The 20768-nt window shown below is 42.7% G+C and overlaps 1 protein-coding gene across 3 annotated transcripts in view; it reads right to left on the bottom strand.

Annotated features, from left to right (window-relative positions):
* MNAT1 (MNAT1 component of CDK activating kinase) overlaps window positions 1–20768 on the bottom strand; it is a 188868-nt gene that overhangs the window by 42646 nt on the left and 125454 nt on the right. The window contains exons 7-9 of one of the 3 annotated variants that reach the window (XM_045017189.1): window positions 16867–16988; window positions 8942–8996; window positions 5308–5341 (exon numbers count right to left, since the gene is read on the bottom strand). In XM_045017189.1, the coding sequence (XP_044873124.1) occupies window positions 5336–5341; window positions 8942–8996; window positions 16867–16988 (183 nt within the window). In that variant the 3' untranslated portion in view covers window positions 5308–5335. Of the gene's footprint in view, window positions 1–5307; window positions 5342–8695; window positions 8997–16866; window positions 16989–20768 lie in introns of those variants that run through there. The other 2 variants (XM_045017187.1, XM_045017188.1) reach the window with 2 other exon arrangements.

Here is a 20768-nt window from a genome sequence, read left to right as displayed (position 1 = left end):
AAATCCATGGAAGCACTTCACTAACAAAAGGTGCAATTAATGTATGTGGGTGAGTGGGGCAAGTATGTTTATTTAGACATCATTTTTTGTTTCTATATTTACAAAAATAAGTTGCTAAATTTAGACAGATTTCTTGCCCAGTGGGTTGTAGGGTGTCCAGGCTGTTTGATGTTTTACAGCCTCTCCTTTATTTGTAGTTCTTGCTTTACCTATTGTTTTTGCTTTCCTAAGGCAGCTGGCTGCTGAAACACTGTTATAAAACCAGGCTACAAACATTTAGTGGTGTTGCCATTTCAAACACAAGGCTCAGCTGTAACAGCTGTGAGGCAAGGTTATGCTGTTTCAGCTGCTGGGTCCCGCAGAAAGGGCAAAAAATGCTGAATAAAAACAAAATATAAAAACACGAATCAACAAGACTGTGGGCTTTGCAGTTGATCACCATCCATTGGTGAGGCCCCAAATTCAGTAAGCACTATCCTATGGACAACAGTACAAGCCTCTGTTGGAACTTCCATCTATCTTAGGCACTTATAAATCTCCATTACCGTAGTATCTGAACACCTCACCTCTTTTTTGGTGCATTTACCCTCACAACAGGGCGGAAAGTCCTATTATCCCCATTTAACAGATGGGGAACTGAAGCAAAATGAGGCTAGGGCCATGTCTACCACTGGGAGTGCTTTCCCAGTATACAACGCCAGCAAAGCACTTCTAGTGAGGACGCAGCTTGTACCACAAAAGCTGCACTTCTACCAGCAGAGCTTATTCCATATGCTCCCGAGTGAAACGAGCTATATTGGTAAAAGTGCAGTTTTGCCAGTATACCTGCATCTACACACTAGAGGCTTTTGCAAGCACAGCTCTGTTGGTCAGGGATTCATACCTCTTCACCCCCCCACCTCCCCAGACCAACATAACTATGCCAGCAGAGGTCTGTAATGTAGATATGGCCTAAACGACTTACTCCAGGTCACCCAGGAAGTCTCATGAGGCAGTGAATTGAACCAGGGCCTCCTGAGTCCCAGACTACTGCTCTAACCATCCTTCTTACTTGTGCTGTTGGACTCCTTGAGAAAGGAGTCAAACACAGCGGTGAGTTCCTTTAGTGTTTATGAGCCAGACCATGCCATCCTTTCTGACACTGAGTAGTACTATACTCCACAAACAGTCTCACAGACATGCATGGAAGTACTTCAGGAGTAAGGTCGTACTCCATGAGAGCAAGAGTGGCACAATCAGGCCTACGATAAAGTGACTCACGTGTCTGTTTGCTGCCTTGTGGCTGGATGTGGCATTATTAGGATTTTCCTCTCCCTAGCCTTGCTGCCCCACTGTTCAGGTCTGCTGTTGGCCCTCTCTCTGTACCTTGGCCCTCTGCCCAGGTCACTGTCGTGTCTCACCCCTTTCAGCATATGTCAGAGTCCAGGCTGGTAACAGTCTGGCAGCCTTGTTTCAAGCTCCAACAGCACACCCAGGCCCACTAGGCCTTATGACCCATGTCTGGAGCTTTCCCCAGGCCTTATAGGAAACCCAGTCCCTCCCTCCAGCCAGGGCCCTGGAGCACATGGCTAATCTCTGCATGTTCCAACCTCCTTTTCTGTCCCTGGGCTTCTTCCTATGGCAGCCTGCCTCTATGCCTTCTTCCCTAGCTCCCAGAGGAACAGTTACAAAGGAAAGGCAGAACACAAAAATAGTTCAAATGTGCCCTGGCCTACCTCCTTTCAGGAGATCCCTGCCAAGCTGTACCTGACTCAGCATCTTCAGGGCTATAGTGCAGCGTTCACAGGAAGCCTCTGCTAGCTGTGTCCTCTGCGGTGTTCTTTCCTCGGGCTAGTGGGGAGAGGTCTGTCCATCTCTTAGGACTTGGCTTCTCCCCCAGGATTGGCATGCCTTGCAGGTGCAGAGGTGGGGAGGGGCTGCCTGAGCCCAAAGCTGCTCTTTACCTCTTCTTGCCTGGTGTGGGGTTGGTACATCCTGTGACATGGCCCTATGTAGTACTCATCTCTAAAAGAATTTGCTACCACAGCTCACAAAGTAATTTTCTCAGGAGATAAGTCTCCTACCACGAAGTAAAAGCCTATTCTTCTTTTCTTTTTAGGGCCAGATTCTGATCTTAAGTACACAGCAGAGATCCTGTAAAACCAGCTACTGTGCATGTGTACATAAAAGGCAGCTGATCTTACCAGATAGCTCAAGATTTTGCAACACTGGTTTGTGTTGTCAAACACAGGCAAGTCAACCAGCAGGCAACAGCACCTGAGAAAGCCCTGATCTCTTAACAACTTGGCTGAAGTACTATTCCAGTAGCCAAAGAGCCTGCAGTCTCAACCTGTCGGCACGCTCATTGAGACTCCCTGTGACATAGGGAGCTGCAGCAACCATATTCCTTTTTTCCACCTAGCATATGAATGGTCTCTACCGAGTTGGGTGCTCCTGCCCAACTCCATATTCTGAGTGCTATAAGTATATGCATCGCTGTACAACGTGTGAATTGCAACAAACAAAAAACAGTCTCTGACCCAGAGAGCTTAATCTGAGAGTGGGATTTTTGAAAGCACTCAGCGCTGGCCTGCCTCTGCTCCCATCAAATCTATGTTAAAACTCCCACTGACATCAGTGGGAGCAGAGTTAGGCCAATGCTGAAGGTTTTTTTAAATCTCACCCTAACAGCCCAAGTGAGCGCAATACCAATCCTTTGGAACAGTGTTTTGTTGTTTTATGGAACAGGTGGGGTTTCTAGAGCTGTAAGAAGAAGGAAAGGAAGGGAACTTGGCATATATTAAACGAGCGGCTGTAAGAGTGGTCTGAAGGAATGTATGAAAGTTGGGGATGAGTGAAGTTGTTGCATTGCACTAACACTGTCGTCTCCAGGGCCTGCTACATATTGCTCAACATTTTAGCCAGCTGATGCTTTTTCAAGTTCCCATTTTGGACCAGCGACTTTGGCAAGACAGATTCCTTCATCTGAGCGCTCATCAGATTGGAACAGTCACAGGTTTCCCTAACAGCACATCTTCTTTCAGGCAGCCCGTTGTAAGGGCTGGATGACTTGTGCCAGTATGGTAGAGGCAGGATAGAGGTAAGGTACATAGTTTCCACCTTGATAATCCCAGATAAGGAGCAGGAAGAGTTATATATATATATATATATGTCTCATGTAAACTAAGGCCCATGGGATTGTTTTCAACCAAGAAACCAAGAGGCCTAGGAGATGTCCAATGGACTCTTTGGGGTTGGAGAAGGACTGAGCCAACTGCTACAAATCCATGACAGTCTCTTAAATACGTCCTCCAGTGTTTTATCCACTGAATCTCAAGATGGCATTATCCTCTGCTGGGACTGTTTTTCTTTTGGTGAGAGAAGAAAAGGAGGCAGCCACCCAAGGGGCTAAGAAAAATGTAGGGGGCTGTTTACCATTTACAGTTTAAGGCTAAGTCTATTAACAAACCTCACATTTGTGGGATCTTCCATTCCAAATTAACTATGCACAGAAGTGAAACTGGAATAGGATCCCCCATGTTCTTCCTCATTTTGAGATCACCTTGGTATCCAGATTCCTCCCCCTCCCCCCCCCACACACACACATGATTTAAAGTGAAGTGAATCAAGATAATCAGAGTCGAATAGTTTGCCCAATCCATTAGCGCCTGAATGTGCATTCTCAGCTTAGGGAAGAGGAGGTTCCCCCTTCCTGCTGTTAGAAGAGGGATGGAGTTTATTTGGGTTTATTCCTATGCTTCCCTCTGTCTTTGTACCTTCTCGAAGAGCGAGAGACAGGAGATAAAGGCAGTGGCCAGGGTCCATCTTCTGAAGTCTCCTCTGGAGGTGATGTAGATGGAAAAAGTGGTAGGGAGTAGAGGAAGTGCATGAACAGCCTTTTCTGCGCAGAGCAGGTGACACGGGGGCACAGAACTGCTACAGAACTGGGGTATAGTGGCCTCTTAGGCAAAAATTCTCAAGTTAGAAAGTATGACTGTGCTGATAAAATGCCTGTAAGAAACAGTCCAAGTTCCTTAAGGTCAGGCTGATGTACCTGAGAATGGAGGAGTCACGGAGGTTCCTGAGTGAAGAGAGAAAAGATTTATCATACCAGACCCTAAGTCCCTTGGAGAAATCTCCAGACAAAAAGGTGTTCAAGAGACTCTTGAGAGGAGGGGAGATCACCTGCTTTGGAGCAGGGACAGAGCAATCTCTTATACAGGGCCAGCCACTTCACATGTAGTTTCCTGCACAGCTCTGTTGGTCATGCATGTCTGCCTTGCCAGATAGGCTTGCCTCCCACTTTGGAGTGAGAAAGCTTAACATGCTGTGAGCCTCAACAGTCTAGGCCGAGCTGCAGTGGTGGCCTTGCAAGGCGTGTGAGCAGGCCCAACTGAGCCACGTTCACCCTATAAACAACTGAGGGCAGAGAAGGTGGTTTTCTAAATGTTTGTACAGTGCCTAGCACAAAGGGGCCCCAACCTGGCTGACCTCTAGGCATCACTATCATATAAATCTTAAGTAATACTCATCCCCAGGTGGATGTGCACTGTGTCTGCAGCCACCTATGAGGACCGGGTGGGAGGAGGGGAGGGGGGAATAAAGGAACTAGAGAGAAGTTTACCTACTAATCCCACCAAGCCCTGTTACCCCCATGTTTTCCAGTTCTTTAGAGAAAGGGCAGCTAGAGAATAAGCTCATAAAAGCAGCATATTAGAGCCATAGACTATGCTCCTGTCGTGGACAGAGCGAGAGCTTTGCTGCTTAGGGAAAACATCTTCACTGGGACTCCAGCTGACTGGTCCTCTAGAAAACGCTTTCCCTGTGGCAACTCCAGATTGAGTAGTAATGAAATAAATGTTACTAAATAATAAATTAGTTGGATTTTTTGTGGAAACATGTCAAATGTAGAAAAATACTACTGCCTTCAGCATGAAAGTAACTCAAGCGTGTAGAAAATATATTACATCAACTCTAAGAAGAAATCTAATCCTGTAATGTTTTCAGGATCACACTTTGTTCAGACACTCATTTGAATTACTATCAAGCTATTTTTAAATAAATCTCTTCTACCGAAGAAAATATCAATATAAAATTCTTTTTTAAACTAATGAATTTCCTCTTTTGCAAAGCAATTTGTTTAGCTAATGGAAAGGTTTCCAAGGTAGCGTACACTTTCAAATTACAGACATCAATAATTGCTAAGACTGAAAAAAGACAAACAAACCTAACAATGTTTGAATTAAAGAAAAATATAAGAAATTCTGCTTAAAAAGATAAACAACTTATTTTTTCTTAAAGAAAAAATATGTATGCACACCTGCTGTTCTCCTATCAATTTGAGCAGGAAACCATTTCACCACTGCATCATAAGTAGAAGAAAAGTACTTATTAAAACATTAATCACAGTCCATTATATTCTGACTCACTGCCAAAAGTTCCCATTACATCACTGAAAATATCTATTAACCAAAACCTGATTCTGACAAGTTACAGAAGCGTAGTGTTTAGCCTTTAGTAATGTAAAAGTCTGTTTTAAAAGAACAGTCACACAATTGATTTTGCAGTTGCAAGCAAGTATAATTAATTGTTTTTCTGACATTTATTACTGCAAGGGGGTTGATTTAACTGGTGTTTCTACTGTAAAATTATTCAAAAATTATTTCAAACTTCACTCACCTTTATTAAACACATTTATTGTGATGGTATTAAATACCCAGGGATGGCTAAACAATTTTAAAATGTGCTGGATATACTACTACTATGTAAAACTGTATTGTCTTGTGTAAATATGGGCCTTATTTAGAACTGTGTCTCACAGGAAATTATGCCAAATGAAAACCATCCCCCCTTTTCCACTCCCACTGCATAGGATTTATGTTTTTACATTTAAAACCATTTAGGTAAAGAAACAAAAACATGGTAGCATTACCTTCAAGCCTGAGCAATAGCTAATCTGTGAAGTCGGAGTATGTTCAAGTCATTATTTCATTATTAGAAACACAGCCTGACTGGAGTATTTTTATTCTGAAGCCAGGAAAACCAACATCTCAATATTTTTTTGCAAGCCCAAATCTTCACTGTTGGTTTATGTAAAGTATCTTTAAAAATATTATTGCCTTTGTTTTAAAAATAGAAGCCTAAAATTTGGTTCTGAACTTTATATATAAGGCTGTATGTCTGTCATGGAAGTCGCGGAAGTCACGGAATCCGTGACTTTCCATGACTTCTGCAGTGAACAGTGTGGCTACCCCAGGGCCGCCCAAGCAGTTGGCCCCGGGTGACAGCCACGCTGGCTGCTGCTCGAGCGACCCTGGGGCCAGCCGCGTCAGCCACTGCTTGGGTGGCCCCGGGGACTGCCCGAGCATCAGTTGGTGTGACTGGCCCCAGGGACTGGCCGGAACAGCGGCCTCAGGGGCAGCCAGGTCAGCGCCTGCTCGGCAGCCCCCAGCTGCTAGCCCTGGGGACCATCAGAGCAGATGCTGGTGGCCTGCAGACAGCCTGAGCAGTGGCCGATGGGGCTGGCCCCAGGGGGCCTCCCAGAATATCAGCATACCCTGGGTCCCCAACCTAAGATTTAATCAGAGGTATTTATAGTAAAGGTCATGGACAGTTTATGGGCTGTGAATTTCTGTTTATTGCCCGTGACCTGTCCATGACTTTTACTAAAAATGCCCATGACTAAACCGTAGCCTTATTTATATATAGATAGCTAAGCACCCAACCCTGCGAAGACTTACGAGTCTGCTTCACTTTATACGAGAAGTTCCACTTGAAGTCAAAGTCACAGTGCATAAAGTGAAGCACACACAAGTCCCTGCAGGATCAGGGCCTAAATAAGTGACCTACTTTTCCAAAGTTATGAGCCCCTAACAGCTCTCGTAGTGGTCTATATGCTTAGGACTAAAAGCCCTAGAGACCCAATCCTTATGAGCTACCATTAATTTGCACAAATATTTACTAGGCCCTGATCCTGCAAATACTAATGCAGGAGATACATAAATTAAACATGTGGACTTCCATGTCTCAGGATCAGTTTTTTTTAAATTAAAAAACTTATGAATACAGAACGCCAACAAAAACAGCTCATTCCTTTACATCTGTTTTCCTTCCATTTAGACATATCTGGACATCCAAAACTTAAAGCAATTGTGTCCAAGCTAATAATCACGTTGCTGTTCCTTGGACAAATTAAAAGTTTCTGAAAGGTCTTCAATTTTTTTTATCCTAAAAAAACAAAACAAAACAAAACAAAAAAAAACACACTCATGCTCAGTCATCAAAACAGCTCAACACACTCACCCGGCCACCTCCAGATCCTCCCTTTCCAAAGGCCCCTCCCCCACAATCCAATTTTAGTTTTTAATAAGAAAAACTATAAGCCTGATCCTCAAAAATCTCTCCATTGACTTCAAGTGAGATTCTTTCTAGGAAGAGACTATTTCAGGAAGCTTGCTGCCCAAGGGTGGGCCAGCAAAGCCACTTCAATCTCTTGGTCCATTTCGAACTTTGGGAACAAATCCCATTTGGAAGGCTGTGGTCTCCGCCACTACTGCATCTATTTCTGGAATCCAGGCCAAGAAGTTGCACTGTTTCTACAATTTTAAAGAACTCATTACTTCTGTTAAGGTGCCTTCAATTCGCTGGCTGCTCCGATTCTGATTTGACTAATTTCTCTACAGTTACATTAATAATAGCCAAGATGCTTTGTTGGGTTTCTGCTCAAAAGAAAATAAATATACTGTCATTGGGGCTGTTGGAGTCTGGATCAGGAGAAGCCTCTAAACAAGAGTTGTGGCAACTCATCAGATCTTTGTTTCATAGCGAATAGGATGTGGGCAAGTCTTTCCTATCCATTCTCCTCCAGTGTTTCTGAATCTGGATCCAATACTCCCCTTCTTCCAGGAGCGAAGTCTCTCTGTCTGAGAACATCGTACCTCATCGGTTTCTTGGACCTCTTCGCTGTATTCTTGCAACTTCCTAGATTTCTTGCATGACCTGGAGAGGGAGGAACTGGGTCATTCAGAACAGGCTGCTCCTTCCCTTCAGCTTTTTAGTTAATTCTTTAGCCCTGTGGAAACTCTGGTGGTGTCTAGGCTGGATGAGAGGGCAGACTGCCTGGATAGGCCAGGGTGGAGAGGGCAACACACTGCTGTGAACATCCATCTAAGTGTCTCTTGTGGTCTGTTGGGGAGGCCAAGGTTCTGAGCAGGAGCAAGAGGAGGTAGTTCTCCAGTGGTACTTGGTATGCTGTTGGGCTGTGCCTTCCCATGCTCTGAAGGACCATTATCAGACTGACTCAGTTCCTTACTCTTCTTACAGCCATGATGCCACTGTAATGTTGATACTACTGGGCTTGAATAGCATTATTTGTGGCTGTGTGCCAGAAACAACAACGGAAGCTGGAGAAGGATCCTCTGAAGACATTTGGACTCTCCGGTTCCTGGGGGAAGGGGAGAAAAGGGGCGGGGGCAAGGAAGGCTGCCATTCCATGTGGAACATAATCAGGAATTAGCCCTAGCCATCATCTTGATACCAGCAGTACAATTCCCAATGCAGAGGCCTGCTGCATTGTGGGGAGACAGAAGAGAGAAAGAATTAAGAAGGGCAAGGCAAGGGGGAGAGAAAGGGGAGATTGAAAAGGTAAAATTCCATGAAAAGGTAGAAAGTTATGGAAGCTTTAAAACTGCATGCACAGGTCCCACAAAGGCAAGATCTTCTGACCAGGAAATCAAGGAGCGGGGCTCCTCACCCAGTCCCGACACTGAGCAAGAAGTACCACAAGTAACCATCCCTCGGGTATGTCAAAATGGAGGGAGAACTTTGGTTTTGGAGGGAAACAGATCTGGGAGAACTCAGTACATTGGACCCTAAACCTTCCTAATGCTAATATGAATGAGCCCCTTAGAGCCAGGCTCTCTATCACATAGGCGGCACACAACCCCCGAAGAGACATCTCCACCTGCTCCACTGCTCTGCACAGCACAACTGCACTCCTGAAGGGGAAGCTTTGACACCTGCGAAGACAAGAGCAGGATTTGCCCCTTAGTGAGCCCAATAATAAAGCCAAAATGTGAATCATGGCTTTTTGAAGCCCGTTTAATATTTATCGCTATTTACCATTTTAATTTTTTAGTGCAGTTTACTCAACACTCCTCTTCTCTCAAAGGTCGGTGCTGAATTTTAATTTATATATAAATATACACACATTTAATAAACATCATGATTTAGTATTCTGCAAGCCCACACTACAAAAGACTGTTCTGGAATAAATGGTATAATTACATTTCCTACAGTGACCTTGTAATCTCTTGAGTATTTACTCTAGACTAAACAGCCTTATTCAGCTGCCCTGTGTCTGATTGTTGATGAAAGAAGCTTGTTTGACAACTGCTTCGAGCAGAAACATATTTTTTCCATGATTGCATAAAAAAGGTAAAAAAAAACAAAAAAAACCCCCACATTACCAGACTAGTATTCCAAGCACAGAGGTTCATGTTAGATCGATGAGTTAATTCTGAAGCCAAACGCCAACAAAAACAATTACTATGGACATTCTGCTGTCATGACCAGCTTTTGAGGTTAATTTAGTGGTACATATACAACTGCCGCCAACTTTAAATATAAGTAACTACATGGTGTACGCAGGCTTCCCTTCTTGTTTCTTTATACATTTTCCATTTTCTTTGCTTTTATAACTCTCCCGAGACCCTTTACAGTTACAGAACCCACACTATGCCCACAGGTGGGCAGGCAGGAAGTAAAACTCTGTTTCAAAAGCAGTCCACTATTAATATGTTCAATTTCTAATGACCTTGACAGAAGAGCTCCATGCAAAACACCATTTGAAATGTTCATATGATATTTTTGCCAAAAAATCAATTTCTTAAACAGTAAGACTTCAGACATACTACAGGCTGGTTTCCATTCAGCTGAAAAAACCAGCACTTATCTGCCTCTCCCGTATAAACCCTCAGCATTCCAAACCCTTATAACAAAACCTGCAGGATTTCAAGTAGTATGTTAAAGCAATAAAACCAGCTCCTAAATCAGCTCAAAATTAACATTGTTTATGAATTGCTATACCTTCCCTTCCCATTCGATTCTGAAGAAGGAAATGCACTCGTTACTCTATTGCGTATCCAATATATAAAATATAGTGTGCAGGTGAACTGTTTTCTTCACAAGTCTTTATTCAAAGCTGCTCACTGCAAAGTGTGTACAAGTAGGTTTGTTGTTTTTTTTTAAAGTGCGGATACACTGCATAGAAAGGTGTCCAGATACAGTTATGTCCTCAATGCATAAATACTCCACCTCCTACCTGCCAATTCTCATTTATCGGCCGCCAGATTCAACGCTTAATGAAGTCAATCAGAATCTTTCCACTGACTTCAAAAGGATTTGTATAAGGCTCTAGGACAGGAAACTTGTTGGAAATCAGAATGTGTGCCCTGCTAGCCAACAGAATTCCTATAAGAATAAAGGGACAGCAACTGCAAAGTATACGTTGCAAATCAGACCTTCCTTACCATTACTCAATATTTCGGCTCTCTGATGACAGCTTGCTAAGAAACTATATTCCGGAAGCAGAATGAACTTAGTGTTCAGAATCAATGGGCCAAAACAGATCAACTTGAAAAGAGCCACACATTCGAGCTTTTCTCCCTTCGTAAGGCTCAAAAAATATCTGTATTCCCCTGTCGGAAGACAGCTGATGTGAAAAATCATCTGTTACAATTTTTGGAATTCGGAGGCCCTGATACCCCTTCCAATTGATTCTGTTATTTTATTGGAAATTAATGCAGACACTCAGGTTAAGCAACTGACCTGATTGAGAAGCAGACGAACAAGGATTTAAAAACAGCTCGAAGACGATCATTACTATCGCCACTTTAAAAATCACTCTGATTGACGGCTAAGAAATTATATTAGTCATTTCAAAACAAAAGTTCCAGAACACTACATATGTTTCAAATTATGCTACCAACACTGCACAACAAAGAAACATGCCCACGCTTTCTACTTGAAATGAAGGTTACAAATGAAAAGCTACTGCAGTTGTAACAGAGCTGAAATCTAGCCTTGTCCTCATTTGAAATTTGAAATAATTGAACTGTTCTAAACTAGGAAAAAAAAAAAAAAGAAGAAGGAATCAACCCCGTTGTTACATTTACAAAAAAGGCCCAAATCTACTGGCTTTACTCATATGAGAAATCCCACAGAAGCCCAATCTTGTTTCAATACTTACTGTTTGCTCTTAAAACATCATTTTGTTTATGTTTATCTTTTAAAAGTGCTAATGAGGTAATATCTGTCACAATGGCAGTTCACCTACCAAAAAAAAACAAAAAAACAAAAAAAAAGAATGGCCTTACTTGACCACTGCTCTAAATAATGTGGTTATATTTGAAAACAAATGGCTAGATAAAGGGAAATCATATTTTTCTCAAAACAAATTTAAATCTTTGAATCTACTGTCAGCTTAATTTTCCATGATTCAAATATATTTACCCAGGATGCCTTTAGAGACACTTCTGGGGGAAAAAAAGATAATTTCCATTGCATAGACAATGTTATATGGGCAAATATAAACATTACTATATTTGTGAACTCACAAGGCCTGAATCTCATTTACACAACAATTCCAGTACAGCACTCTGGCAATGTAAAGAGGTCTTAAAGTAGGTGCAAATGGAATTAATAAAACATCGTTGTAATTTCAGGCCTCTTCACTCTGTCAGAGGTTGTGTAAAGTGTAAATAAGAATCAGGCCCACCATGGATGATGTTTTTAAATTACAAGGCATGAAGTTCAGATTTTTCTCATAATTTCTAATCATAAGCAGATTTTCAAGTTACAAAAATGTACAGTAGTAAGTAGCATGTGGCACTTCCACTGCTGCATTTAGTGTGAGAACATAATGCAGCAAATTCTGCCATCCTCAGGTGCACCAAACTGTCCTGATGTGCTTAAAAGACATCAGAGGGACAAAAAAAAAAAAGACATCGTTTTGATCCTTAGGTTTTTTTGAATCAAGGTTACATAACAGCAAAGATTAACACTCTCAGTCAGTGGTATTACTGACATGAGTAAGGGAAGATGATTGAGTCAGTTCCCAGTTTCTGTTTTACTCTTTCAATCAACATATTTGCAAGTTATTTTGTAAAATTTCTCTTGATTTATAAGTATGAAAAATCCTGCATATTCCAGGTACCAGGACCCGCAGGCATAAATTCAAAGTACAATCACAAACACACCCAGCATCTTCCACCTATTTCAAAACTAAAAAGTAACCAACCAGAAAGAAAATTGTATTTTAAACACCTCCACCCTGAAAGCCTGTGTAAATCAATGGGCCATGCAGTATTATACAAAGATCAGTGCATCTGGGCTATTTTGGACCAGAGAAGAGCGAAAGTTCCCAAGTCCCAAAGGTGTCTCACACAGAACACCATGCTAGCAGTTCTCTCTCCTTTAAATCAAGTGATGCCAGCTTGAGTTTCTCTGTTGAGCACACCCATGCCAGTACTGCATAGGTCTCAGGCAGGGAGGTCTCACACTATTAAAGGTTCTACCAACACTTTAAAACTCCACCCAGAAACCAACAGGCCATCTATGCATATTGCTGAGCACTGGGGTGGATTTCAGGTGTAAGTGTATTACAGTCATTGCTGCAGAAGTGAGAGAGCATGGATCACAGTAGCAAGGTCTGCATCCAAAAGAAGAGATCTCAATCCCCTGGTCAAATGGAGATGAAAGAGAGCCTTTTTGGATACTGCTGCTACATGGCCATCTAACAGCAGCTGGAGCACCAACAATACCTTCAGGTTGCAAACTCTAGTAGTAAATGGTGTGCACAGACACAGCTTCAATGGAGAACTTATTTCTCAGTTGCTTTTCATAACCTACCAGCTTCACCTCATTCTTCCTAATTGAGCTTTAGTAAGCTGGCATTCCTTCACATCTCAGTCCCAAACAGACCACGGGTAAGGCACTTGGCAACACTGTATGGTGTTAGATAAGATAAAAGTATAGAGTTGGGCTCCATCAATATAATGAAGACATGCAGCCCAAGACCCTGAACTAACTCTGCCAATGGTCACCTATACACATTGAATAGAAGGGGAGACCAGACAGAACTCTGTGAACTCATGAATGGACGCTTAGGAAAGTTGAGCTACTGTTGGCCATTCCCCTCTAGGAATGCTCAAAAGGCGGCATTGAGTCACCCAACAGCCGTACCATCACCACCACCACCTGAAGCTGATATATCTAGGAATATCAGCATGGACATTTGATCGTTATCCAGTGTATGACCCGGGGACTGCTCTGATCTATCCATCTAAGGTGAGCGCCTCACAATCTTTGATGTATTATCTATACCCAGAACAACAAGGTTCAAGGTGTTCAGAGGTATTCAGATTTGGGTCACCACAAATTTCTGTTTAAATTTTAACCAAGTGGAAAATTAAGGATCTGGACTATTGTTATCCTGATTACCAGTATCAAGGGATATTTTTTGAGCAGAAATCCATCATTACCCTACATGTGAAAGAATTGAATTGCAGAACCAGCAACAGGATTTATGTTCAGTTTTGTTGCTAATTATTTTTACCCGTTTCGCATCTCAATTACAGACCAGCACCAAAAACTCATATTTTTAATTTTAAACACTAAAAGCCAGGATTACGAGAAAAGTAGCCTTGCATTGCCAGCAACTGAGATTTCCCTATACTAACCAAATCGAAGAGTAGTCAGGGGAATCTCAATTAGCAGTTAGCAATGAGAAACTTTAACTCCCACTGACAAAGTTCAATCCTTGTTTGCATCTTGACAGGAGCAAATAATAATTGCCATAAAAACACACATAATTTGGGAAAATAATCTATATACCAGTGATTCGGGAAACTATTCCTGAGCCGCACCAGAGGGGGAAAAAATATATATATGCTGCCATTCATTTGTGTTGAAAATCTATTTCTTAATTATTTTCAGGCTTTTAAAGGAGTTGAGAGCAAAAACACTCATGAAGGTTACAAAACAGCAAAAAGTTGTAGCACTTAGTTACCCTTTTCCTTTGAGAGCTTGGAAACAATTTTTAAAAAACTATTTGAACACTGATTTTTCCCATGTGGCTTGCCCAAAACGTTTGAGAAATGGCACGCTTTGCAGAGCTCATCAGTCCCCACACAATTTAATTATCTGAAGCCTAGTGAGTAACTGGTATAGGACAATTTAAATATGAACCACCATTTTTTAGAAAAAAGGAAAGTAAGCAGAGTCCTAAAATAATCCTCTTTCTTACTCTTTGTTCTAATCACCCCATTTGTTCTCAGCAGACGCCAGCAAACTACAAAAGGAGAAGCCTTCCTTGCTCTGAAGATTGATGTGAATGTTGTGGAAAATATGAGGTTAAGACCAGAATATTTGAAGGATCCAGCCTGTTGAGTGCTTCGAAGGTAATAAACAATATCTTAAAATCAATAAAAGATGCTACCAGAATAAATGTACAGGCTCCACACTAGGTTGGCAGTGTATTTGCAAAAATCTTGGTTCCTGAGGTTTGGATGAACTGAAGTTTGCATGTTTTGGGGAACTGTCCAGCAAGCAATACATTGCAGTTTTCAAGCTGCAATATTATTATAGGGGCAAGAAATTTTGCTGTAGTCTATGACTAACTACAGTGCTTTAAAACTGAGAAATCTGAATGATCAAGTGAAACCTCACTAATTTGCATAGACCAATGAAAATATTCACTTCAGAGGGGGACAAGGAGAGAGAGGGCTGGAGAAACTGAGGATCTGTGTCCTTTTAAATTTAACCTTTGTAATAAGGTTCAGGTTAAAAGGGAGCTAAAAGTCTTCAGTAGGAGCATGTAACACCATTATGCTCAACTCATCTGCCTCATTCAGCCAGCTGTTTGCAGCTGCCTCTAAGGCCAGCCATGGGACCACAACACATTTGTTAAGCATTTATCATCAGCAGATGAGCATGAGTTCATGCAAATACAGAAACCAATATATAAAGGAGTAGAGTGCTGCATGGTCTACTATATTAAAAATACCCAGTGTAATAGGATTTGAGGAGTAACAGCAGGGCACATGCAGGATGGGTATATTTGTTTTTAAATTACAAAAGGCCTCTAGACTCAGTTTGGGAAATTCACAGCTTCTCCACATGTGGCAGACGACATCCGCCAAATCACTCACTCAAACTCTTTCATCACCTGCATTTGGCAGACAAGTGGGATTGCATTCTTGAGGCCATCCCATGCAGGAAGAGATGAGACATCCCCCCACACACGCTGCCAGACTACTCCTACCTCTTCCTGAGCATCTTTGCTAAGTGGGTCTTGCTGACCATGCTTCTCCAGAGCACGAGCATAAGTATTTGCAAGACTGGGGCTATTGTATGTAACATTAGCAGCTAGACTGAAGCCATGCAGTACTTAGAGGGGGTTCGCTTTCCAAGAAGCTGAATTCTCCTGGAACAAGCATCACCCACACTTAGATACCGGTATTATGGACATAGCTCTCACTGCACACAAGTTACCCAGGATATATGTTATACATGAACTGCCAATGCCTCGGGGGCTCCCCACAGAAAGACTTATTCCCCCCCCCCCCCCCAAAAAAAAAACATTTTCATCTGTAAGAAGGTCCATGACTGACGGAGCTTCAGAACTCCCCCTGCAGCAGAGGCCCCCACAGCTGTGTTTTGAACAGGTGGTGAATGCCGGCTCCAGCTATGTCCGGGTTGGGATAGCTGATGAATATTTGCTCTGATAAACTTGATATCAGATCATGAAAACGATAGGCATCAGGAATACATGGGAACACGAACAATAAGTGATTCTAGACAAGCTTGAAGGTCTTTCAGCAGTACTGAATTTTAGACTGCTTATCCCTCAGGACTGACTGTGTTTTAAAACCTTTTTTGAGACTCCTATGCCCTCCCAGGATGAGGAGTGTAATTTCTCATCTGAAAACACAACAGCACGTGTTGGCAGTGCTCACTGAAGTAAATGGGAATCTTTCCTCGGATTTCAGTGGGCTTTGGATCAGGCCCAAGATGCATATCAAAGAGTCCCTCCCCGCTATACTCTCTCATTGGTATTTTGGGGTCTCAATTCTCCTGTATGCACATTCTGGGATTTTTTTTTATTTTGTGTCTTCCCCGACATCCTGCATTTTCATTGTTCTGCAATGTGTTTTCTAGAAGTAACAAGGGTGAAGTCAGCCAGACCCAGCTCAATGACACTATCCATCTGGCTGGTCGTGCACGTGTTTAGCGGGTGTTCAGCTACTAACCTCGTTGGCGGACAGCAGGCATGCCACTATTGTGCTATTTAGTCTCCATTACCTTGGAACACCAGGCTCCTAAGTTCCCTTCCAAACATGGCCGCACACTGCAATGCAGCCAAACTGCTGGGCCAGCCCTGCATTACACTTTGACAAAGTTACACTCTATGCTTCATTTCTCACAAACGTTGTTTAACTGTAGATGGCAGTCAGTGAGTAAATCTACCCTTTGCCATGGCAAAAGGCCCAGCTTTGATATTTTTACTGGCTAACTGCTGGGTAAATTAAGCCCCGGTTTTTTATTTATTTACTCTTTAATACAGTGCGACTGAAAATGAACAGCTACTTCACTATGGCTGCCAACGACAACCTTAAAAAACACTAATGCGATCCAGTTTAGCTCTCAATAGATCTATAAAGGCTACAGGACCAAAAAAATTTAGCTTATCCACCCAAACAAAACGATGGTTGTGCAGGAAGTCTAATATTTCATTAAGATACTTTTTAGAAACACAACATCTATATGCTGCTGGCAAAGTGAAGATGGTAACATTTATGGAGATTAAAGATCTAATGTGGTACTTACCCTCCCCTTCTTAGAAGTTCAGTTTCTGGAACTTGTGGTCCATAGGTCTCGACTTGCAGTGGCTGATACTCATACAATGCTTCCTCCAGTTTTTGGATGGGCGCTAATGAAATATGCTGACTCTGTTGAAAAGGAACAACAATGAATCTTTAAAATGTGCCATAATTTTTTTGCTGGCTCCTTCATGGGTGGGGTAAGTTTACACTTAATGTGATGATCAGTCCACCTTTAAACAACGTATTGTCCATTATATTAGCCATTTCCTGATGGTAATTTTAATTCTATACTGGACCTATGGTCTGGAACTAATGTTTTGTTAGCTATAATTCTTTAGCGGGATAAGAGGAAGAGCTTTAGTGAAATCAGTCTTGCCATCAAAGAGAGTGTAGCTGCTTCCAGACTCACTGGTGAAATTACGTAAAAATTTCACTTATCAGAAGTAATATCAAACTAATGTATCTGAGCAATTGTATTTGATTTTGTAATCAATCATTTCCTGAAAGCCCTAATTAGAAAGCGAAGTGACTTTAATTTCTCTCTGCAGGGCTTTCTAAGCTACCATATATAATGGCTTTGGTGATAGACTTTTACAGTGGAACACAATTCATTCATTCAGCAAACTCCCATTTGTTCCGTAACTAAAATATAGAAACACGCAAATATAAAATTTTAATTCCATATGGTACTTTTTCAAGGCCTTCAGACCACAAAGAAACAAACAGCTAAAATTCCTTTTAAAGCTCCTATCACTCCAAACTCTCAAAACAGGAGATTTGGGGTTTGAAAGGAGAGTCAAAGAAAGAGATAGAGCCTAGTTAACAGATGTTGCTGCGTGACATTCCGCACAGATTTGTTGATCTTTCACAGTTTCAATTTTCGACTTTATTCTATAGTGCTGACAAAATTACCAGCAGCAGAACCGAGAGCACTATGATACCCCAAGACAATCTGGGTACCCTTTAGGAAAATGGTAGCATTGCATGTGTGCTCACTTGAAGACAGAAGTGTTGAATCTTTACATAGGGTTAGGCTGCACGGAGCCCTGGTTCCCACTGGTGAACGTTTACTCAACTCAGTGGATTCAAAGGCGCTACTCATGTAAGTAACTACTCACCAATGGGCACAAGGGGCTCACAGCCTAGCACATCATGTTAAAGTTAACTGAGGAAGTAGTGGAGGATGTCACACGTGTGTGTAATTCTGGTACAATGGCCTCCCTGAACTACAAGCTTAGAAGTCTTTGCTTAAACATATAGAAGGCAGACAAGAAAACTGAGGACCACTTGGTCAGGAGAAATACTATCAGTGATAGAGAAAACTAGGTCAGAGCCAGAGGCCTTCCAGTTTGGTTGAGATCTCAATGGAGGCGAAGTTTTCTACTGCAAATGGATTATGCATGTGATGAGAAGCGATCATTTCAATTTCCTTCTCTCTGCACTGCACAGCAGCATTGGGGCATTGCTAAGGTGATACCTTCCATGCTTCAGGCACTTTAAAAGGAGAATTTATCATGAGAAATAAAGTTCTGAAGTTAGTTATTCAATCTAGCTTTCATACTATTATTTCTATGCCAAAAACACCAATGTTAAAACTGAGCAACCAGTCACTCAAAGAAATCAGGAAATGCAAAAGTAAGGCTGAAACTTCAACTGTACCCCACAATACTTTAAGGCAGATACAGCATCTCAATATCATCTGAAGTTGTCAACGGATACATTCAAGTGTCCATAACTTCTATATTTTATAAAAAATTGCTCTCATCATGTGACACCCATTATGGACTATGCACGTGGAAACCTTTAGGTTTAAAAATTCAACTCCACTCTTAGCTGTGCTGTTCAGTCACTAGATATTCAAATATTTCAGCTGTATACACTGCAGGTTTCCCACCAGCAGCTTGGAATAACATTTCCCTTTGCCAATCAGACACCATCAGAACAGTTACATCCTCCAAAATGTGAAAGGCCTGAAATGATAGAAAAAGCTTTTGTAGCCAGGCCACTGACTGCCCCCAAGTAGTTCTGAAATTTTAGAAAATAAAAACACTGAATTTTTAAACTTACCATTGTCTCTGCATTTATTTTGCTGCGATTAACCAGGCTGTGTGCAGGGAGCTTCTATGGACTGAAACATCCCTCTCACAATATACTGAATTTCAGTTTGGAAAAGTAATATTTTATGCCCTTGAAACTTCCACAAGGATTTCTTCTGTGCTCCTTATTTGAGGAGATAATCCTCTGACTTGGACCGGCTGCAGTACTGCCACAGCTCACCCACAGTGCAGCAAAACCTAAAACACACCTTTGTGGACTGTTCCAAGAGGAAGTGTTTTTGTAATCACCCTACGGTTGACGTTTGGAGAGGGCCAACAAGCAGGTCTAGTACCAGAAACAGGGGGGACTTGCAGCTAAAGAAAAGGCCTGTGAGAGGCAAGAGGAAAGCTGAGGCTGGCCGCACAGCTTGAGGACAGGGTTTCAGCACAGGAGCATACAGTTGGCTTTGCAGTTCTGGGAACAGGAATGATGGCTAAGGGAGGAGAACAGAGCTCAGCAGAGAGAGCCGTTTGAGTGGCTGATATCAATCATGGCGTCAAGAGTACTGGCTCCTGCTGCCTCTCCCACAGCATGGCCTGAGTGCCCTGTGCCATACCCTGGGACGTAGTAAAACAGCTTGGAAAAACTCCACGGCCGGGTGGCCCATGCAATCAGGCCCCATGAGCAGCTGGGGAACTTAGCAGCATGCAGTCCTCCATCTTGGCCCTCTCCCCTGTGGATACTTCCACCCTCCCTCCCCAGGCGTCAAGTGCGTGGCAAATGGGGAAAGAAGTGAAAGGAGAATGCAGGGCAGGGGTCTGTGTTGTGTAGATGGAGTGGTACCCTTTGCAATTTATGTATTTGTGCTCCTTGAGGAGGGCAAACTATGGGCACATGAGTTCCATCAAAGACCCTGGCAGAGTCTGGAAACCCCATTCTCTTAAAGCCAGCAATTACCTCAGGAATGTCTTTTATGCCTCCACCTTCGGGTAAGCCACAACGGACCTGTAGCAGTCTGGGGTAGCCAGCTACCACACGGCTAAGCAGCCTGCTTCTGGACGGGAACAGATGCCCTCATGTGTTTGTCTTTTATGCTGGAGGTTGGGGGCAAGCTGCTCACACGTGCAGCTTTCTTCATGCAAAAGCTCTGGACCCACTGCTGGTCATCTCAGGTCTACATAACAATGTGATCCCACCAGCCCTGTGCTGGTCTACGTAGGGGGCATCAGCAGCTATACTGAGTGTACTGAGCAGCATCAGCCAATGCAAGTCTGCCATGCCTGGGTACTCCTTGTCCTCTGACTCTGCCTACTCCATCATAAGCCTTGCCAGGTGGGTCAGAAAACGCCACCAAAACATCCACCGGCATCTCACAGAAGCTCTGCCCAATTCCTGACACAGGAGCAAAAGCACAAGCAGGAGTTCTTCAAAAGGCACCTCCTCCATATTGCTCTGCAGGCTATGTTTGCAGCTGTTCAAACTTCCTGTAACCTGCACGGTGGACAGCCAAGTTTTTCCCAATGCACCCTGTCAAAGAGCAAGAGTAAGCGGCTCTCGGGATAGCACAAAGGAGTATGACATATGGTTTGACTCGGGTCTGCATGCTGTAGTGTGGACACCAGAGCCCCAGGTTCAAGCCTGGGCTAGAAAATTCTTAACGTAGAGTTAACAATGAGTGTAGATGCTCAAGCCCCAGGTTCTCTAACCCAGGGTCAGGTGACTCGAGTCCCACTAACCATGGGCTTACATTGCCATGTAGACATACCCCAATAGCCAGTTCAGATTGCAGGGCAGAGGCTGAAGGGGTTTGTTACAATCACGGTTTTGTTAAGGGTGCCATCAGCGCACTCCCAACACTTTTACCTACTG

The sequence above is a fragment of the Mauremys mutica genome, chromosome 4, assembly GCF_020497125.1.
Source record: "Mauremys mutica isolate MM-2020 ecotype Southern chromosome 4, ASM2049712v1, whole genome shotgun sequence".
Classification (NCBI taxonomy): Eukaryota; Metazoa; Chordata; order Testudines; family Geoemydidae; genus Mauremys; species Mauremys mutica.
The sequence above is the reverse complement of the archived record's forward strand: the minus strand, read 5'-3'. Positions and strand labels throughout refer to the sequence as shown.